This window comes from Siphateles boraxobius, unplaced genomic scaffold (assembly GCF_051911475.1).
Source record: "Siphateles boraxobius isolate OS27281-9 unplaced genomic scaffold, OSU_SipBor_1 3, whole genome shotgun sequence".
Lineage (NCBI taxonomy): Eukaryota > Metazoa > Chordata > Actinopteri > Cypriniformes > Leuciscidae > Siphateles > Siphateles boraxobius.
Genome location: NW_027508919.1, coordinates 12,268,400 through 12,289,645, shown reverse-complemented (window position 1 = coordinate 12,289,645; position 21,246 = coordinate 12,268,400). Strand labels below are relative to the sequence as shown.

At 39.7% G+C, this 21,246-nt stretch overlaps 1 protein-coding gene across 4 annotated transcripts in view; it reads right to left on the bottom strand.

Annotated features, from left to right (window-relative positions):
* pcdh19 (protocadherin 19) overlaps positions 1-20,555 on the bottom strand; it is a 56,865-nt gene extending 36,310 nt beyond the window's left edge. Inside the window, exons 1-2 of one of the 4 annotated variants that reach the window (XM_077247903.1) lie at positions 17,296-20,555; positions 13,899-14,031 (exon numbers count right to left, since the gene is read on the bottom strand). In XM_077247903.1, coding sequence (XP_077104018.1) covers positions 13,899-14,031; positions 17,296-19,427 — 2,265 coding nt within the window. In that variant the 5' untranslated portion in view covers positions 19,428-20,555. Of the gene's footprint in view, positions 1-13,685; positions 14,032-17,295 lie in introns of all 4 variants that reach the window. The other 3 variants (XM_077247901.1, XM_077247904.1, XM_077247902.1) reach the window with 3 other exon arrangements.
* Positions 20,556-21,246: the final 691 nt, after the last annotated feature.

The following is a 21,246-nucleotide window of genomic DNA, read 5'->3' as shown; positions in this document are numbered from 1 at the left end:
AACCAGGTTTGGGGGGAGGAGAGTATGTCAAGGGGGTTGTGAATAACAACAAAAAAAAACAGCATACGGACGGCACATCACCCCCTCTATGCTTCAAACATCTGCATTTGCGCTGTTAAAGATCAGATTTGTATTTGGCATTGTGCCAGTATAATGAGAGTAATAGCACACCTTGTGTCACACTATTGTCACCAAGACTTCCTTGAAATAAAGAGCTGAAATCATTTGGCTTGCACCATAAACAATGCGTGGTAATTGTCTCTTATCAAAGACGTCAGGGTGCATTCATGTGCATGCACACGTGGGTGTGCTTGTGTATTTTTGCTTGTGCGCAGCGGTTTTTCGGAGCCTGACATATCTTGAGGCTCACTGTGTGTCTGTACAAATTCAGATGTGTTAGTTTGTCTTTGTGTCAGAGTAGTGTCGAACCATTTCATTCATCTCTTGTTATTCGGCTCCTCCTGATTAGCGGCCAATTTTATTCCTTGCAGGCTGATAAAAAAATGTGATATCCTATAGAGCTGGACTCTTTTCATTTATTCAGAGGGCTCCAACTGTGGCCTTTCCATTTAATCTACATTATGTTTTTCAAAAGCAAAGTGGTGAAATCCCTCTGCAGTTGGACAATTTAAGCTTCAAAACCCAATACTTAACTGGGATTCAAGCTAAGCTTGGGCGAAAATGGTTCCCCCTCCGTATGCACAGTGTAGCTGTATCTCTAATTTAGCCTTTTAATGCTGCTCTTCAGAGAAAGTCGTGGCCATTCTGCATGATGAGCCACATGATTCTCTTTGTGTTTTTGTTCAGGTGGCAGGCTTGTTGATGAAGCTATCGTGCACTAAAAAAAGCATAGCAATGGCACACAGATGCGAACATGTAGCGTATGCTATGAAACAAAAAATAACATCAGTGCAGCATAGACGGATCAAGAGTGTGAACATCTATAAAAAGATAGTACTGCTGGAGAGTGTCAAAGTGGAGAAGAGTTAATCTTCCTCTGTTTTGATGGCAAGTGGAATAATTGGGCTCTCTTACACTCATTACATGAGAATAATGCCAACCTAAGAGTTCTTCAACAGCTCCAATTTTGTTCAGTTCGAGCTTTGAAAAATAGCACTTCCTCTGATTAGCAGAAACAGAGAAGATCTGACACCTGGGGTCCTGGGCTGTAGGTTATTAAGCAATTGAAGATATGTTTTGAAAATGAGTCTTTAAAATGGGGTTATAACATCTACAGGGGGAATTTGATGGTAATTTTAGTAGTTTGCGCTCAGGTAATTATTGACACAAAATATACCGTTTCATTCTTTGACTGTATTTGTCTTCGAAATCCTTGTCTTATCTGAAAACATTCCACATATCCATCCCAGTTTTGCCCAGATATGCCAACAAACTACTAATATGGTAAGTGAAGCTGATTTTTACATTTAATGTTCTCTCTATTTTTATTATTATAATTATCACAATCAGCCATCTACATTTACATTTACATTGTCATTTAGCAGACGCTTTTATCCAAAGCGACTTCCAACTGAGGACTAAAGACAAGTCAAGTCATTGTGAAGAGGCAAAAAACAATGCAAGAAGTGCTCAAAATACAAAATTCAGACATTGCTCAGAGTAGCATAAGCCAGACAAGGGAGGATTTAAAGGAAAAGGAAAAGTTCTTTTTTTATGTTAAGTGCTCACAGAAGAGATGGGTTTTCAGTTGTCTTTTGAATGTTGTCAGGGATTCTGCATTTCCGGACGAGGGTGGGGAGGTCATTCCACCAGCATGGGACCATGAAAGAGAATGTTCTTGAGAGTGATTTTGTGGCTCTCTGAGATGGTACCACGAGTCGTCTCTCATTGACCGATCGTAGGCTTCTGGTAGGGATTATACTCGTAGGAGCGAGTGAAAATAGGAGGGAGCTGAGCCTGTGGTCGATCTGTAAGCAAGTGTCAATGCCTTGAACTTGATGCGAGTAGCGAGTGGTAGCCAGTGCAGAGATATGAGGAGAGGAGTGACGTGGGCCCTTTTGGGCTCGTTGAAGACAAGATGGGCTGCAGCATTCTGGATCATTTGTAGAGGTTTAGTTGCACATGATGGAAGTCCAGCCAGAACTACTACTATCTACCTTTATAGTTGCCCATACTGAGAATGTAGTTGGACGAACATACCAAGACTGGCAAACAGCCCCTCAGATAAATGCGGCATAATTATTTCCCTGGTTAACAGGTCTGCTTTAATAGAGATAATTAGTTAGACTAGAGACGAGGTCAGCCTAAACAATACAGGGGTATCGGTTCTATGAGAGAGAAAGCATTTATCTCTCCTTTTGTTCTTACAAAACCAATATTTCAAACATGATTTCTGATAACATGGATTTCTTGTATATTGTTATATTCGCTAATTAAAACCTGAACAGATTGGTGGGATTGGATTCTTTGTTAATTAACACCCAGAAAGTAACTTTAAGGTGATTTCAGAGGGAAAGAATCAAGTGACGTCCCTCTCCCGGTGGAGAACAGATGCTCTCAGGAGCATACAGTCAATAGAAGGTTAAAAAGGTGTCACCTTGTAAACAAGAATTACACACATGCACCTCTATTTTTGCATCGCTCCCTTAGTGATTGTCTCCCCACTGGATACTCGCTTATCTAGACCAAAAAAGGTTGTGCTCTCTTTGCCCCTGCCCCTGCGGAGTCCTATTTCTCTAGCTCTTCGCCCCCATGAGACACATGGCCTCTCGCTTTCATGCAATTTCAAACAACAAATATCATGACGTGCTGGATTAGTGCTTGCTCCCCTAGCAGCACTGACAGTGAGACAGCCAAAAACAAAACAGAAAGAAAGTAACACTTTAGCTTTAAACAAACAGGCTCATTTTGGATGCATTCGCATTTTGCTCTGTGCCTTGCTGCTGCTGATGCTGCTGCGAAAAAAAGAAAAAAGTAGATAAATAATTCAAGTAATGACAACCACAGGCTTTGTTCACCAACTTCCTTCCAGATCTAAGAGTTATCCACTTTACAAATGCTTGTTTTGCGGTGTTGTATCAAGCGAGTAAATAAAACTTCCAGCTGTCTCGCCATGTTGCGAATATGAATTGTATTCAAAGTGAAAACTGAAAAGGTGTACATATGCAATCCTGTCAATCCACTTCCTGTAGATAAATAAATAAATAAATATAGGGATAGCTAACCAGCTGTGTCTCGGATTATGAAAAGGATCATTTCACAAAACCAAAAAAATGCAGCTTTCATGGTTATATTTTCCTGCCTTACTATTTAGAAATGAATTTTTAATTCATTTACTCGCCCTCATGTTCCTCTCTCTCTTCTGGCAGATAAATTAAGATATTTTGCAAAAAAATGTCTGTTTTTTGGTCCGTACAGTGGAAGTCAGTGGGGTTTCTTTGTATGGACACAAACAGTTAAAACACTTTTTAAAAATATTATCTTTGTTGTTTTATGTAACTATTATTGACTTTTATACTATACTATTATTGATTTGTTTAGCACTTTGGTTGATTTTGTTTTTAATTGTGCTATATATATATGTGTGTGTGTGTGTGTGTGTGTGTGTGTGTGTGTGTGTGTGTGTGTGTGTGTGTGTGTGTGTGTGTGTGTGTGTGTGTGTGTGTGTGTGTGTGTGTGTGTGTGTGTGTGTGTGTGTGTGTGTGTGTGTGTGTGTGTTTTTTGTGTTCAACAGAAAAATTAAAGTCATGCAGGTTTGGAATGACATGAGAGTGAGTAAATGATTTTTAGGGGAATTATCCCTTTAGGAATTAGAAATAGTCAAATATGTCTAAATAATAACATGGATATAAAACATGTCCTACTGATTTTCAAGAGGCTAGATTATATGTGACCAATGGAAGATGGGTTTATATTTCTAGAAAATGTAGAAAACGTTATTAAACTGAAAGCAGATGTAAGCTTCCTGATATACTGTTATCCTGCCTCAGGAATTAATAGCTTCCTACTGCTTGTTTTCCTCATTTACTCCAATATTACATGATCTCAGTACATTCTGCTTGCTTATACTACAGGTGTAATCTATAGGTGATAAATAATCGCTAATACATGGCCACACTATCTGACTGTAACTAGTGTCATATATACACTTTTTATGGAAGTCACTGGGAAGTGTTGAGGGAAGCAATGATAAGCAGCTCTTATCCTTTTAAGACTGCCCCTTAATCCGACAGAGGGAAAGCTGCAGCTTTAAGAGATTTAGTCTGGATTATTGCTAGTCTTCCAAATTAAACCAAAAGTCAGCTTTTTGTGGTTGCTCATGCAAGCTACAGCCCACCACAGCACTGTGGCGGGAGCATTATAATTAGATTCACTCCCTGACTCTCTTTCTTTCCCTGTCCAGTCCAGTAAGCAGCACCCAGGTAGCATCGCTCCAATATCTCTGAGAGGATGTCTGCACACTCAAATTCTCCATCCTGGCAGCCTGGTCCTTCTAGTGGCTAAACCTGAGGCGTTCCTCTTAATCAGGGTGAGTCGTCTCAGGCACAACAAATCTGGTCTTAAGCCTGTGGAGTAATCATTATTAAGACACGAACAGATGAAAGAGAGTCCTGAGAGTCTCTCCGGCGTCCCCTAATCTGTCAGACATGCTTGTCTGCTGTGCATTAGCACTTCTATAAAGCATTGCCCAGGACCGCAGGGCTACAGATGGAAGGAAGAGCTCGCTAGTACCTGTGTTCTATCTAATGGCGAGCAATGTTTTGAAGTAACTAAATCAGCCGAGGTCATAAAATATGAAAATACCATAAAGCAAACACTGTCAGCGAGAGCCCAGAGCTACATTGTCAAGCTACCTCTCCTGTACCTTCGTATTTCAGGACACGACATAAAAATAGACCACAATAACAATTAATCACGCTCTGTGGGGAGAAGCTAAGAACCCCTGAGAGAAAACTGTCTCCCTCCATTTGTTATATGAAACACCCAAGACATAATAAACAAGAGACCAACAGAGAATAACACCCCTCCGCACCACACACCACCCCCTCCGGCTATATTTATGACAGATCAACTTGCGTGTTCGTGGGCGTCTTCGTGGTCTTTTGTCGCTATAACGGGCTCTGCCGGTTCGCTTTAGGCTAACGAGGTCTCAGAATTTTGGGCCGCCGAACACACATCTTTAGAGTGACCTGCACCCCTAAGGACAAATTAAACTCTAATCATTACAGCCGAGAAGCAAGACTCATCAACCCTGTGCGATTCCAGTCTCTCGTTCTCTCACATTCTTCATCGTTCTCTCTTTCAGAGCAGCTGTCTTGTCAGAATGTGGTTAGAGAGGCTGCAGCGCATGCTGAGAGCGCAGTGCCCAGAAACAGAGCAGCAAATCAGAACACACCGATCTCATTCATTAACTTTGGCTCCCAGGCTGCAGGACATCAAACACTGGACGTGACGAGAGAGTCAAAGCAAACCTCCATTGTGTCTTGCGGAGTGGTCTCCAAAAAAAAAGGCAGCTTAAAATCGTTTTCGCATTTTTTGTTGCATCATAGACATTCAATTTCAGGAGCTTTTCACTCGCTGATGTTTATTTTGGTCTGTTGGGCTTTCAAACGCTTTTGACTCTGCGTGTCTCAGGCTTTCAGGTAAAAAAAACAAAAACTCAAGAAACAACAAATCGTGTCGGTGAAGTAGGCCTACTGGCTTGAGCAATCAAAATGCAAAACAGGATCAAACCTTTCCAACCCCACGGAAAAACAAGCTAGTGGAAAAATTCTCACAGCATCTTGCAAATAACATCAACATATTTCTCACTAAACTTGAACGTTCCAAGATTCTTGGTGACCCGTGTCAAGGCTTATATTTACTCACCCTCATGGCTTCCCTTTCTTCAAAGAAAAAAAGTCGCACATGTTTGAAACAACATGAGGGTGAGTAAATGATGACAGAATTTTCCTCTTCGGGTGAAATATTATAGTATATAATTAAAGACAAAACAAAGAACAGCCAGAAGCGGTAGGGAGGAAGAAGGGGATATTGGGTTCTTCGAAAGAAAGTCATGGGGGGATAGGCGATAGCAATGATTGGAGCGGCTAAGGCCCTTGGAAGGATGAACCTGGTCATAGCCCATTAGGAAAGACGTGAGCGGGTGCTACAGCTCATTACATGCTCTGCCTCCTGTTCTATGGCTGAACAATGCACAATTATGTTGGCCTGCTGTTTTCTCAGCGCTACAGCTATACAGCGATCTTCCTGCCAACAATCTTGCTGTTCATTAAACCACCTCAACAACCACTCAGCACACCCTGCCTACTAGACAAATAACCCCGGTTGCCAATAGACCCACAAAGGAGCTGGTTATTCTCACTCTTGTAAACCCAGTGAATGCAGAAATTAATCTCAGCAGATATATGGTGCAATATTTTGTACACATTCTCTCAAAAATACCTTTTTTTTTCCTTTCATAAATATAGAGGCGAGTAATAAGTGTTGTGAGTAATAAGTGAAATGAGTTCTTGATATGTAATTGACTCGATACATCATAAGCTTGTATTAGATGCAGAAAAGAGGCAAGCACAGATCAATACATAAACAAATTACCTGTTCAGATATTAATCTGTGAAAATAAATGCACAAAAAACAACCAAAAATGCAATATTACACATTCAACTGCAAAAGGCTTTTATAGTGCACAACACTGGAGATAAAAGTGCTAGGCACTGTTATGGTGAACTCTCTTTCTATCTATCTTTCATATATCCAATTTATGATAATGAATCCAATCCCTGGCACGGAGAGAACAATTTAAAGTTAAAAAAAGTACAAAAACAAATTCAGTTTGGCCACTTCAAAAGGTGTGAGATTTTAGCAAGAAAAACAATATTTATAATGGCAGTTCTTTTCTTTTCTTGTTATAATGCCACATGCACTTCCAATAGGCTACCTCCAAATGCTTTTGGATCCTTTACTATGGGGTTAGGGAACATCCTGTTAACATCCAGAGTCCTGGCCATCAATTGATTGTAAACTGCAAATGAATAAGCTACATGTAGCTTAACAAAATAATGTTTTATAAATGCAAATGTGAAAAAACAGAGAGTTAAATAGATAATCAATTTCCCTAAAAGGTCTATCCATGTGCAGATCCCCTGGTAGTTTAATTGGCAAGTAGGTATGAAAAAATATTTGTAAGGACATCTGCTCTCACAATCCTGATAGCTTGCACATATCCATACAACCCACCAGTTTGAATTGCACCCGCTAGGATTTTCCTGAATTTTCTTCTGGGTTCATTTTTATTTTTATTTTTTTGGGTTATGCCAGGGCACTACACATGTAACTGTGAATAATGCACATAATCTGCTAGTTAAAATAAGCGAACAATGGTGTACCTTGCCCATTATCCTCTCTATATAATTTAACGAATCCACTAATATTCTGATAAACCATGTAAAAAGTTGTCTGTTCGTCATTCCCTGTGGCAATGCCTTGTGTTAGAAAATGTAGGCCGACCTTTCCCATCCTATTAATTTAACCACAGGCATTTTCAGCGCTGGCAGCTAAATCTGTGTTAATGAGAGATGAGGCTAAGAGAGAGAGAAATCATTTATATAGTTATTTTCCTCTCTTGTGGGTCTCAACTGTATCTGTATCTGGCCAGCTACTTTTCCATCAGAAGTCCTTTTTCACAGGTTCCATCTTCTCGCCCTGATCTAAGCGATATCACACATTAAGTGTTACTTTGAAAACGTGTGAAAAATTTGTTTTGTTTTTTTTATGAAAAGTGATTTCAAAGTAAACATGCAAAGAGAATTTCAAAAATTTAAAACATGAATGTCTGCTGATTTTAAAATACTGTATATACATACACAGTACAGTATGTGCACAGCATCATGTAAAATTACTAAATTGGGCTGTTAAGAAACATTGAGAAAAACTAAAAAAGATGCTTTCATAACCATAAAAGACTATGAAACCATAAAACTATAAAAAATGCTTCAATGGACATTCAAAATATACAATCCAAGTAAAGCTCTGTAACAGTCAATTCTAGTTCTAGTAAATTTTCTTTTTTCATAAGCATGTGTCATAAGGGTATATTTATTTTAAAATTACTACTATATTTTGGATGTTATATTTTTTAACGCATGAATCCCCTGATCTACAGGTTGTTTGATAATAACTTATCTAAACTTCAAGATATAACTTTATTTTTCAGGTACAGTAAAATATTTCATGGAGATGCCTGAACCCAAAATTTTGTTTAGTACTGCACCATAATACAAGAAGTTGGTAGCAGTAGCACTACATAATGGGGGGGATGGGGGGCTATTTGTCTTCCATTTCTGTTTTTAGCGTGTGTTACTTTGCGAAAGCTTTCATATTAGGGTGCTTTTTTCTCTCCATTCTCTCACTCTCTCCTTTTCTGTACTGACTGACTAAAGATATTACATTGTCAGATTTTTGTCATAAATGTTTGAGAGCGGACATCAAATGAGAGGGCTTATGTCAGCTCATGACTGGAGTCACAAAGATAGCATTAGGGGTTTTTCTTATTCCAGATGAGGCTATGAATGCCTCATCTGCAGGCTACAGTAAGACGATTTAAAGAGAATGAGTTTGCTTGACCATTTTTCTCTAATAATGTCTCACTTGAACGTCAGAGTTCAGCGAATCATTGAACATCCGTGCTATAATGGAACTGTGGCCCTTTTATTAGATCAAGAAATGTTCCTGTTTGTAGGCGACTCTTGAAGGCAGAATGCCAGCCGAGTCTGTGGCTTACAAATATAACCTCTGAAAACTCCCATCTTCATCTGCCAGAATCCAATCAGAACGTATTGCAAGGTACTTGAGATAAGGCGTATCTCTCACTTCCTTATCCATTTTCTTCCTGCTCTGTCTCTCGTACTGTCTATTTTTTCTCTTTGGCACATAACATAAAATAAAGAACAGGAGAGCTCAAGTTGATAAAAATATGTCAAGTTTAGGCAGTCTGTGTAGTTGGCAGTCTGTGTTGTTTTTCAACATGTCTTTCTTTCTTTCTTTCTTTCTCTCTTTCTTTCTGTTTACTAATTCCCCACCTAATTGAAAGTGACAAAATCCAAGTTCTTCATCAGAGCAGCCCAGTTCACTGAAGCCTTTCTGAAAGCCCTTCAGGGAGGCAGCATGCTGTGGCCTTTACCTTATCGTGTATGGGATTTAGAATGATTAATTGGCTTAGTCTGACGAAAGTCAGAGAAACACAAAACCCCAGCGGTTCAGTTAAGTCAAAACATTTTCTAAACCCTGACCCTAAAGGTGAAAGAAATCATTTTTCAAAAGCAATTTTGTGTTGGAAAAACAACTGAATGATATAGAAATTTATTTTAAACAGACAAACATGAAGAAAAAAAAATATGGTTGCCTAATTTTAACTAGTAGTATGCAAACAACAGATAATGTAGCTCTGGAATAACTCTGAGGGTTTGTCCAACCAAAAGTTCTCCAACAAAGGTTTAACTTCATTAATAGAAGCTAATGTATTTAACAACCACTCTTTCAGTAGATAAGAGTCTGAGCATGAGACATAGTCCTAAGTGACTGAAATGACTGGCAGCAGATGAAAATAATGTGTATTATTTTTACATGGCATGACATTGCTTTGTAAATAATATATAATGACATGAGAATGAGTCATGTGCGGAGAAGCCTTATTGTGAAGCTGTACAGTAAGTGCATGCTGGATATGCCACTGATTAGTTTGGTACCCAGGAGAATATGGCTAACATAACATCAACAAAGTGAATGCATATGTAGCTTTGCTTCATTATAATGAAAAGACAACCTTCAAAATGATATGTCTGTATCACTTTAGTACTATATGTGATTAATCTAATCAAATGTTCAGATCCTTATTGACAGGCTGATCTCAAATATTAAAATAAATAAGTACCATATGCTAGCAGTGGGATTTATGAGTTATTGTTTTCGGTAACAGAATGCTTGCATCTGGACGAACAGTACTTAAATGATTGCTCCAAAACCAGAGACAGGGATTCTCTGACAGAAAATACAATGTCGCACTAGTAAAATAAAACCAATATTGAGTTTTCTTTTTCACACTCTCCTTTTAAAACATTAATCGTTTTTAAGGGAACTACAGTACATAAATTAGCAGGATGCTTTCTCCAAGCACTAATGAAAGGCAGATCAATACTTGATGATTTTTAGCTTTTTATCAGTGTCATGGATGGAAAGAAGCCTCGTTTTAGTTTGAGCAGATTGTCATGTTTGCTTAGGCTGCAAGATTCGCTACTGATCTTGTATAATCGGCTAGAGAGCCACATCTCTGCTGCGGCCTGAACGTTATTTTGGAGACAACCACAGACAGGTTAACCACATGGCTTTGCAAAAACAATGTGACTCCTCAGAGACTGGGACCACAGAATCATCTCCAGAGAGTCAGTATCGTAAACACAGAGCTTTCCTGTAGCCTTGAGAAACAAATTGCTGTGTTCGCTATACTGTATATCTTCTATCCTCTACCTTGTTCTACCCACGTGTTACTGCCTCCTTAGGGGTCATTGTATTCCTCATTTGTAAGTCACTTTGGATAATCACGTCTGCTAAATGAATAAATATAAATCTTGGTAAGTTTTCAGTCCTGTTATGTGCCCTCGTTCAATGGTGGCCTTATACCACAAGTATATCTACCACTGATGTGTTGTGCTCTGCATGTTCACAAAAAAACGCACTATGTGCTCTGCAAAAGCACGCTATCAGTAGCATCAGTGTGCATATACTATCTAGATTATCAGATTAGCTTCATTATCAATAAGCCGTCAGTGTGTAAATTTTAATTAAAACTATGCAATTTTTCTTCACTTGGAGAATAAAGAAAATTGGCATTGCACTCTACCAAACATCCAATTTCAGAATTTAGGCTCCAACTGGAACTGTAAAACAAACAAACCACGTCTCAAAATCATGCTTAAATCACAAAACGCTGGAAAACAGACCTCAGGCCTTGATACTTCATGGCAAGGAGATGCACCATTAATCACAACTGTGCACCAACCAGTGTGTCCTCAGCAGACCTCTGGGAAACCCTGACTTGTAGAGTCAAAAGCTTCCAAGCCCAGGCTCATAATGCGTGACAGAGCTATTATCAGTCATTTCACAGCTGCAATGTTTGATTGTGCCCCACATAAATGGATGCGTAATTACATTGACAACATTTTTCATATACAGCATGTTGAATGGGGAGTCACTGTATTTTGCAAATGTCACACAAACGGGGGAAAAGGATATGGGCGACTGTGGTCAGCCAATCTATCTCTCTCTCTCTCTCTCTCTCTCTCTCTCTCTCTCTCTCTCTCTCTCTCTCTCTCTCTCTCTCTCTCTCTCTCTCTCTCTCTCTCTCTCTCCTAATGTTGTATCACACTTACATCTACAGGCTTATTCAGCCTACACCAACCGACTTCCTTAATTCTTTGTCTTTTCATCAGTTGAGAAAAATAGATGTTCTTTAATCCTGCTGCTTAGGTAGTTTTATTAAAGGATTACGCTACCATGCCTAGCTACTACATTTGCTGTTACACTCTGTAATTCCTTTGTCCAGCCACCATGCAGCTTTAAATCTTGCGTTAACCTCTGTGTAGTCTGACATACTGGATGATGGTAAGTAGGGTCTGTATATTCCTTCATTCAAAAGTTGGATTTTAAATATCCTTGATGTTTTACTTGATCATCTGGTGACAGCTTCAATATAGTAGTGCTATAACGGGGTTCTATTGATTTCCACAGGCTTTACAAATGACCAAGAGGGCTGAATCAGCCAATCAATGAATAGGTGCAAATTTAACCCCTCTCATTTTGCCAGCAGTGAAACTTCTCATTTGTGCTAACCGCCTGACAACTCAAACAGCCATTCCACTATAATTGAAACTACAATATAGAATTAAGTGCATAAGTTTGCATGTCCCTTGTGAAATGTATACAAATAGGTTATAAGGTCTTTTTTATTTAGTACTGCCCTTGGATATTTCCCAAAAGTCAAAGTGATAGTTAAACCGATAATCCTTTTCAACAGTGTACATCTCATTATTTCTTAATGCATAATTTTTCCTTATTGAGCATTAATGAATGTTTGCGCCTTTAGTAATAGTTGTGTATGAGTCCCTTAGTTATCCTCAGTCACTGTTGGGAACAGCTTAAATGATTCTGGAAAGTCAAAAAACATGCAGTAGCTGGAGGGTTTTTTAATTTCAATTAATCAGTGGGCAGCTTCATTACTCGGGACAAATCAGGGACTTAAGCACACTTGTTACAAACATGCAAACAATTGTTGATCATTGCGGAACCTACGCACCATCATAGGAACCATGATGCATCATAAAAAGTTTATATAGTGTCTACTTTCTCTTTTCATTGCAAATGAGGTCCTAAACCACCTAATTGGTTGATTACGTCACTGTTGATTCATTTTGATAAATCCTGCGTATGACTGTGTAACTGCTGCAAACAGATGTAACTTTGCCTTTTTATTTTAGATGTCCACCATAAACCACTGCATGCCACCCCTGAAGAAAGAGAACTTGGGTGCGAATCGTTGTTTTGGCAATGATTGTTCTTAATGGTTGCACCTGAAATTACATGCAGTGCTGCCGATTAGCCAGGTCAGTGCATTTGGCCGATGTTTAGGCTACAGCTCTTTTGCTCAGCACGAAATTCGAAATTCACAAAAAAGAGAGCAGCAACAGAGGTGGCCAAATAATCCACTTTGGCAACTGTCCAATGTTGGGTGGCTCACTTTTTTTTTTTATCTATACTTAGGTTTCCAACACCGACAAATAATGCAAGCATGGATTAGTATAGGTATGCAGGCTTAGTTAAAGGGATAGTTCACAAAAAATGAAAATCCTGTCATTATTTAGCCTACTCACCCTCATGTCGTTTCAAACCCGTAGGACTTTTGTTCATCTTCGGAACACAAATTAAGATCTTTTTGATGAAATATGAGAGCCTTCCGTCCCTCCATAGACAGCTATGCAACTCACACTTAGATGCTTCAAAAAGTTCATAAAGAGATCGCAAAACTAATCCATTTGAATTGAGCGGTTTAGTCCAAATTTTCTGCAGAGACTCGATCACTTCATATGATGAACAGATTGAATTTAGGCTTTTATTCACATACAAACATTGATCAGTGAACATAAACAGAATCTTCAGAAACCTCTTGCAGAAGCTCATTGGTTCTTGCACGTCAGGCGTCATTTCTCTTCAGAAAATTTTGGACTAAACCTCTAAATTCATAAGGTTTAGTTTTATGACTTCTTTATGAACTTTTTGAAGCGTCTGTGTCAGTTGCGTAGCTTTCTATGGAGGGAAAGAAAGCTCTCAGATTTCATCAAAAGATCCTCATTTGTGTTTGGAAGATGAACGAAAGTCTTACGGGTTTGAAACGACATTAGGGTGAGTAATTAATGAAGGACTTTTCATTTTTGGGTGAAGTATCCCAATAAAAGTAACCATATTTCAATTTTCCAGTACTGCAGTGAAAAACAAACAAGAACAAAGGAACCGAGTAACAGAAACCGCTAAGTATTAGTAAGCTAATTTAGCCTTTTTGACTAGGTTGGATTAGCAGCCCTGCGACGGATCTCCCTCGACCCTCCCTTGACCCCTCCCTTGCCGCTGGTAGCCGTGGCAGGCTGAAGGATGGAGCAGACTGGAGCAAATCTCACCTCAGGCAGCGGCATGCCGTTGATGATGAGGTCAGGCTGCTGAGGGCCCTGCCCTGTGAAGGTATGGTGGAAGCCATGGTTGGGTGCAGCATTCCTGGAGTTCTGGTTCTCCACGTTGAGGAAGGTGCTCTCGGAGCGCCTGCAGCCCAGCGGCAGAGTCTGCTGGTGGTAGTCGAAGTAGTTGAGCGAAGAGGTGAGAGACGAACAACTCACCACATTCATCTTGTCCGTCTCCTCCACGTCCCGCGGCACCAGTCGGATGTCGTTCTTGCTCAGCTTCTTCTTCTTGCTGGTCTTCTTCTGGTTGCCGTAGGAGTACTCCGCCACCCTGCGCAGGTACAAGAAACTGAACAGACTCAATAAAGCAGTGCTCTGCCTTCCTCACTGCACACACAGCCAGCACCAGGTCCTCGCCTGGCTCAGGCTGAGGTGCCAGACCCATATTCATTGGCGGCGCAAGAGAGATCGGCCACATTCGAGCGACCTCCGGCCGCCAATGGAGCCGACATCCCTCATTTGTTTGCATTTCCATGCTCGGCGATTGGACTTGTCACAAACACACATACACAATGCAAACATGCTAAACCACAGAAGCACACACAGCAACAAATGATACTAAGCGTCATAGCAAGTGTAAGCAATAATATTCAAAGTAAAGCCCGGATTTGTCTGTTTTTTTTGTTTGTTTTTTTTTGCTCGTGTTACAAACCAGCCCGCTGGCAGGTGGGTGGTGAATTTCAATTCTCTGAGCTACACTCTGTGGCTACTGTTAACTTGATTTGAGGGTTTTGATTCTAATCACTGTAAATGAGAAACTTTGAGATCTTACCCCTAAGGATGCTTAAGTTGCAATCTAAACATAAACTTATGAGCTCATAAAGAAAGTCAGTGTAGTTATGTCTGAGCTATACCCCCCTGACCTTTCTCTCTTTTCCCCATGAGAATCATTACATCTTATATCCTGAAACAATCTTACACCTATTTCTTTCTATGTCCTTACACATTCATCGGAACTTACGGCTTTAGCTTAATGGTACGCTGGCTCTGCCTGCAAAACACAAAGATCCTCTTTCTGTGCTTTTCATTTGGATTCAGCCTGTGCCTCCCTGCTCTTTACTTTTTTCTAGCTCAGAAAAATGATAACGGTGCAGGACCTTATCTTTTTAGGAGGCATCTAAAAGCATTTTTTCCTCTGTGCGAGTTAAAGCACACATTTTTTTTTTTTTTTTTTTAATTTGGCAGCCCAAAGCATGCTTAATAGCTGGTCGGAGAAAAAAAATTATTATGTTGTCGATGGATTATTGAATTTGTTTATTTTGTTAAAGAGATTAAATTGCAAATATGTAAGAAGAGATTTAGAGTGGTTACTTTCTGGAGGCTCTTTATATTTAATATAATGATGTGAATTATTATTAGGAATATTATTAGGTGGTGGTGTTGTCTGTGTTGTTTCAATAAAACTATTTGTTTTTGTTCTGAAAACTGCAACAGCATCAGTGTATTTTATTTAACTGTGTTAATAAAGTCGTCTCAATGGTCTGTTTGGTCATATGTGTTTTGGCTCTTGTCGCAGTGAATACAATCCAAAGAATCTCAGATGAGCCAGAAAGGAGAGTCTGTGAGCACTGCAGAAGAAAACCGTATCAAGCACTCTCACTAACCCCCTGTTGGGAGAGCTGAAAGCCTCCGTCAGGTTTCTATCAGGAGAGGAAAATAAATGTTAACAGCAGCAATCTAAACACAGGCCATCTCTAAACATCTTGCGATCACGGCATGGTACTGTAGATACTCTGTGTGACTAAACATTGAAATCAAGATCCAGCCTTCTTCAAAATGTTCGAATGCATACATCTGTTAAAATGGATCATTTACTGTATGCTGCTGCATTACAAGACAGAAACGTCAACAACGATTTGAGCTAAAAATATGCTAATGGTTTCAGGTTAAATTTGCAAAAGCAATTTATATGGAAATGTTGAGTGGTAATGTAGCAGAGGGAAATCAACACAGTGGCCATTGTTACAGATTGATAAGTATTCATATTACAGTAGATTAACAAAATAATATTCTCCCCTACACACTATGTGTCAAAGACTATTACAGGTCTAAACATTTGCATGATTTACCTTTTATGAGCATAATTGTTATTATGAAAGTGTGATTGTTGCAGCAACATTTGGTTACTATGTCATTACTATTGTTTCTTGATAAAGTGCACCTCTACGATCACAACCATAATATGTTGTCATTCAACCCATAAACAAAATCTCTAAATCTGTTTTCTAGTCAATATTTTGATTAGAGCAAATTTGAGAGAAGATCTAGAGGTCATAAAATTACACCAATAATGTATGCAGGCGCCAGTCTCAGTGCAGATGGTGTGTATGAGGAAAGGCCTGTGTTAGCTTCCTTACTAAGAATGCATCAGTCACAAGTAAGGGTACGCATATAAAGTTGTGTTTGCTTATTTTAGAGCACCCTATCATTTAGCTTGTACTTTTCTATTGTTTACTTATTTCAGGGATAACCCACTAAACTTTGGTTTAATTGCTGCTTACATTAAGTATTATTTATATCATTAAGTGATAAGTTGGAATGGTTGGAAACAAAGACGTTGTTAGAAGAAAATTGTGAAAAGAATTACGGAAATATTTATTTTGGTATTGCTATTGTATCTGCTATTTGTTTACTACATATTTTAATAAATTTATTTTAAGCTCAGTAAGGCTCTCCTCATACTTTATAACTGAGGAATTAAAAGAAAATGATGCAGCTTTGTAAGAAGTAATAGTTATGATGGTGTAAATATAATAATCATGATAAACGGATAATGATTACTAAAATTATATCATGTTATGCTTATTTATGTCATCAGAAATGGCAGCAGCAGAGCAAGGCCTGAAGCGCATGCACAGTTGACGACACAGCGCGTGCACAGCCAATATACACATCAAACATGCTCTCCTATGTCTTAATCATTATATGCTGTCTCATTCATTAATCATTATATGCTGTCTCATTCATTAATCATTGTATGCTGATTAATTTGTAGTACAAATATATTCAGATAATAACTAGACAAGAGTGCGAATTATGGAATGGTTGGTGGGGTCTGACCACTTAAGTAAGGCCTGAACTAAAATTATGTGTTGGCCTTTCCATATTTTTCATTTTAAAACAACGCTGGCGGAATTTCTGCCAGTAATTTTCAAAGCCAATTAAGTCAGTCTCGCGCGACCAAAATTGTTATTTGGCGCCCCTAGCAGCAGCTAACCGTCAACTACCAAGAGATGTTTTAAATATACAAAGTTTTTTTTGTTATTTACTTATGTAAATGATGATAAATGGTTAATGTGATCAAACAAACAATAAGCCTACTACTTATTGTGTAGACTGTCGATATTCCATTCCGTCCTAACGGAAAGACCTCGAGCAACATACTGTTGCTATGGTTACCACCTCAGGTGAACAATGTCGGTGAGCTTGTGTTTAGCTTTTGGGGCTGGGCCTTGCTTTTATTAACTCCATTTTAGGCCAGTTAAATTATTCGCACTCTGAACTAGGTTGTTTTTAACTTAAAAAATAATGTATGATAAGATTGTTTGGGTACCTGCAGTTGTACGTTCGGATTTCCTTGTTATCCCTTTTGCACTTGACTGCCACAAAGATCATTGTGACAAACAGGATGACTGCGATAGAACCAAGGGCAATGATGAAAATGAGGGACAGATTGACGGGACCGATTTGCTCCTGTGCATTGAGATCAGGGGAGAGATAAATGACAATATAGGCAGATGCAGATAGAGAAGTTTGGCCGTGGTCGTGCGCCACCACCGTTATTTGATAGGATGGTTTCGCGTTCTCTCCAAACGTCTTTGTGGTTCGCACCTCTCCATTTATCTGGTCTATTTCAAAGTATGCCATGTCTCCTTCTGAAATTGAATACGTTAACCTTCCGTTTTCCCCCTCATCGTAATCATCAGCTTTTATTTGCGTAACCAAATAACCAACTCCAGCATTTTTCGGAATTGACACCTCTGCGGTGCCATTGACCAGGGGCGGGGTGGTCATCACTGGTGTGTTGTCATTTACATCCAGTACAACAATGCGCACGGTGGCGTTGCTGGTCAAAGGTGGATCTCCCCCATCCTTCGCAGAGACTTTAAACTCAAAAGTCCGCGTATCTTCGTGATTAAAAGCCCTAACGCCGTATATTTCGCCGTTTGAGTTCACAGTAACGTAAGATTCCACAGACATGCCCCGCACCTCCGATTTGATGATTTCATATGACACAGTGCCGTTCATGCCCAGGTCAGGGTCCCTGGCGGACACCGCCAGCAAAAACGCACCTGGGACGTTATTTTCGAGGACCATGGCTTGATAATGTGGCTTAGTGAAGTACGGGGGGTTGTCGTTTTCATCCGTAACTTTCACTGCAAACGATTTCGAGCTTCTTAACGGGGGATATCCGCTGTCCTCGGCTAGAATGGTCAAATTGTACATGTCTCTCTGCTCCCTATCCAGGCGGCCATCAACAAGTAAGGTGGAAAAGCTCTCGAACTCGTTTAGTCTAAAAGGCACATTGCCCTGCAGTCTGCACTGCACTTTTCCATTCGCTCCCGAATCGTTGTCTGAGACTCTCACCAGAGCTATTACATATCCTAGAGGAGCGTTTTCGCTCACCTCTACAATCTCACTGTTTTCTGACAACAGTTTGATTTCCGGCGCGTTGTCGTTTATGTCGATGACATTAACAATCACTTTGCAGTGGGCAGGGATTGAATTTGGACCCAGATCTTTGGCTTGGACATCAATTTCGTGGACGTGCAATTCCTCGTGGTCCAAAACGCCATTCACGGTTATCACGCCTGTTTTAGGGTCGATTTTAAACATTTGTTTGGTCAGGTTGGAGACAAAGTTTATGAATGAATAGACCACCTCGCCATTGGTTCCTTCGTCCGGGTCCGTAGCGTTCAAGTCTATGACTAACGTATTTATGGGGGAATTCTCCAGCACGTTTACAGTGTATGCCGGCTCATCGAATACTGGGTTGTTATCGTTGGAGTCTATTACTTTAATATTAAGTTGCACAGTCCCAGACTTTGGGGGGTCTCCACCATCCTCCGCTGTGAGTTCAAACGTGTAACGCGACTGCGTCTCTCTGTCTAAAGTCTTTTCCACCACAAGTTCTGCGATTTTGGACCCGTCTCCCCTCGTCTTAATCTCGAGACCGAAAATATCATTAGGGGTAATTGTGTACGTCTGAATGCCGTTGCTCCCCGAGTCCGGATCGCTTGCCCCCTCTAGGGGAAATCTGGTACCGGGAGCGGCATTTTCCGAGATTTCTATGTCAATGTTTTTGGTGGGGAAGTGGGGCGCGTTGTCGTTTACGTCGATAATCTCAATTTTAATCACGCAGATCTCCATCGAGTTCGACATCACCTCCAACGAAATAAAACACTTCGGTGTCTTTTGGCAAACAGCATCCCGATCAATTTTTTGCTTTGTGATGAGCAGTCCGGCGGGGCTAAGATTAACCCATCGCGGCTCGGAATTGGAAATAACCCGTAAATAAGGCTGTCGGTTTCCCAGTGCAAACCCCGCAACTTTTGCGTCCGCCGTCACGTTGGCTATCTTTGTGCCTGGACGCAGCTCTTCTTCCACGGTGTATTTCAAATTAAAAACGGCATTGACTCCAGCCCAGCACAAGAGAAAGCACAAAAACATTTGTACGAAATCCATGTCCTTGGAATGTATTATAGCCTACCTGTTGATGTCTTCACACGCACATTTGCATGATCTTTTATTAACATTTAAACGTATGCACATTCGGAAAGAGGTAAAAAATAATAATAATAAAAAATCTCCAATAAGTCAAACGAACAAAATACCTGTCTGGTAGATATCCTTTAGAATGAACGAAAATGTTTATATCTGCGGTGAAATTCATTTGACTTGTACTGATTACGCAGTTAATAACTTCCATTTACTTTATCGAAATCTTATCGGGCATTATTTTTGAAAAACATATGAAGAAAACTGGTGAATAATTCTTCATATAACGAATGTGAAAACATTGTGAACGAAAAACATGGCTTCAACATGAACATTTGTGTAGTTCAGGATAACCGAGATGTAAACCGACCATTTTGAGCCAGTGAAAGAAATATTCAATAGCCTACAAATAGTGTAAATGTCCGCTGGAAGGTCCTCAACTTGTGAATGAATGAAAAGAAGGATCCAATTTAAAAATGTTTGCTCTCGGTATCATGATTCGCGATGAACACTTGACATTGAGTTAAAACATAGCTCGTGCCTAACCCAATCCATTTAATGATGTCAAGTTTGGATGTCTCCTCCTTGATCCGCATTTATGTCCATGCACATATCCAACTGAAGCCACAGTGATTCCAATTTCAGAAGGAAACAAATCAGTACAATCTCTGAAACTGGAACAATGATGGAAAACCAATATTAATAAAATATCAGTCCAGTTCACAATTCAGTGATATTCCCATTCGAGCAAGAGGTGGCGTCTTGTCCAGTGAAGATTTCTCTCGACAAGCGTAAATTTCTTGTATGAAGGTATTTCAGCTGGCCTTAGTCCAGAAAGAATAAAACTAAATCCGAATAAACACTGAGGAAAGATCAGTGAAGAAGAAAAAAATCAAGCATTTGTAAGTGCAGCTGGGCTTGTCTTGCCGTGATAAAAGCGCCGGTCAGAAATATCCAGCCTCTAGATGTAGCGAAATAGTTCTTGATATAGTTCTTAAATGTGTCTCACTGAGGTAAACGCACAGCGCTCATCTTCAGCGCATACTGTCGAATGCACAGCTCAGTGTCTCGCGCTCAGTCTCAGGACCCGCAATCCCCACAGCCAATCAGAGGTTACACTGGAGAGCTGGATTTGCTGGTGGGTGGGGCAAAACTACAGATATGAACTCGGCCAGCTAGCTCTAGTTCATGCAACACAACATGTTACGCGTGCCAGTTATGTCTGGACATACAGTGTTTGAATTGTACAATTCTTGATTTTCAGGAGGGGCAACTTTTTTTTATAAGGAATTCCCGTAAGCAAATTTCAAGGTGCAATTAGTTGAGGTAATGTCTTATATAAAACAAGAACTTATGCGTCTTTATGCGTCTTATATATATATATATGTGTGTGTGTGTGTGTGTGTGTGTGTGTGTGTGTGTGTGTGTGTGTGTGTGTGTGTGTGTGTTGCTATTCCCCCCCAAAAAATATTTTTTATAAGTTTTGTAGGCTATATATTTAAGTTTACCCTAATTTGATTAAGGTAATGTATGTTATTAGACCTATAATAACGATACGAAATATCCAAGTCAAAAGTTGACGATAAATATTCTCAAGCGAAATTAGGCTAACTGGACGACTCCATAGGCTGGCTACCTAATCAATATTCAAAATGTTATAGTATTTTCTTGACCTAAGGCAGGTGTGCATCTATTTCATCCGCTGGCAGAAAGGACCCATGTAAGCCTATATCAGTTTCTTTAGTAGAAATATGAATAGCCTGCCTAATTTTAGATCAGACATATC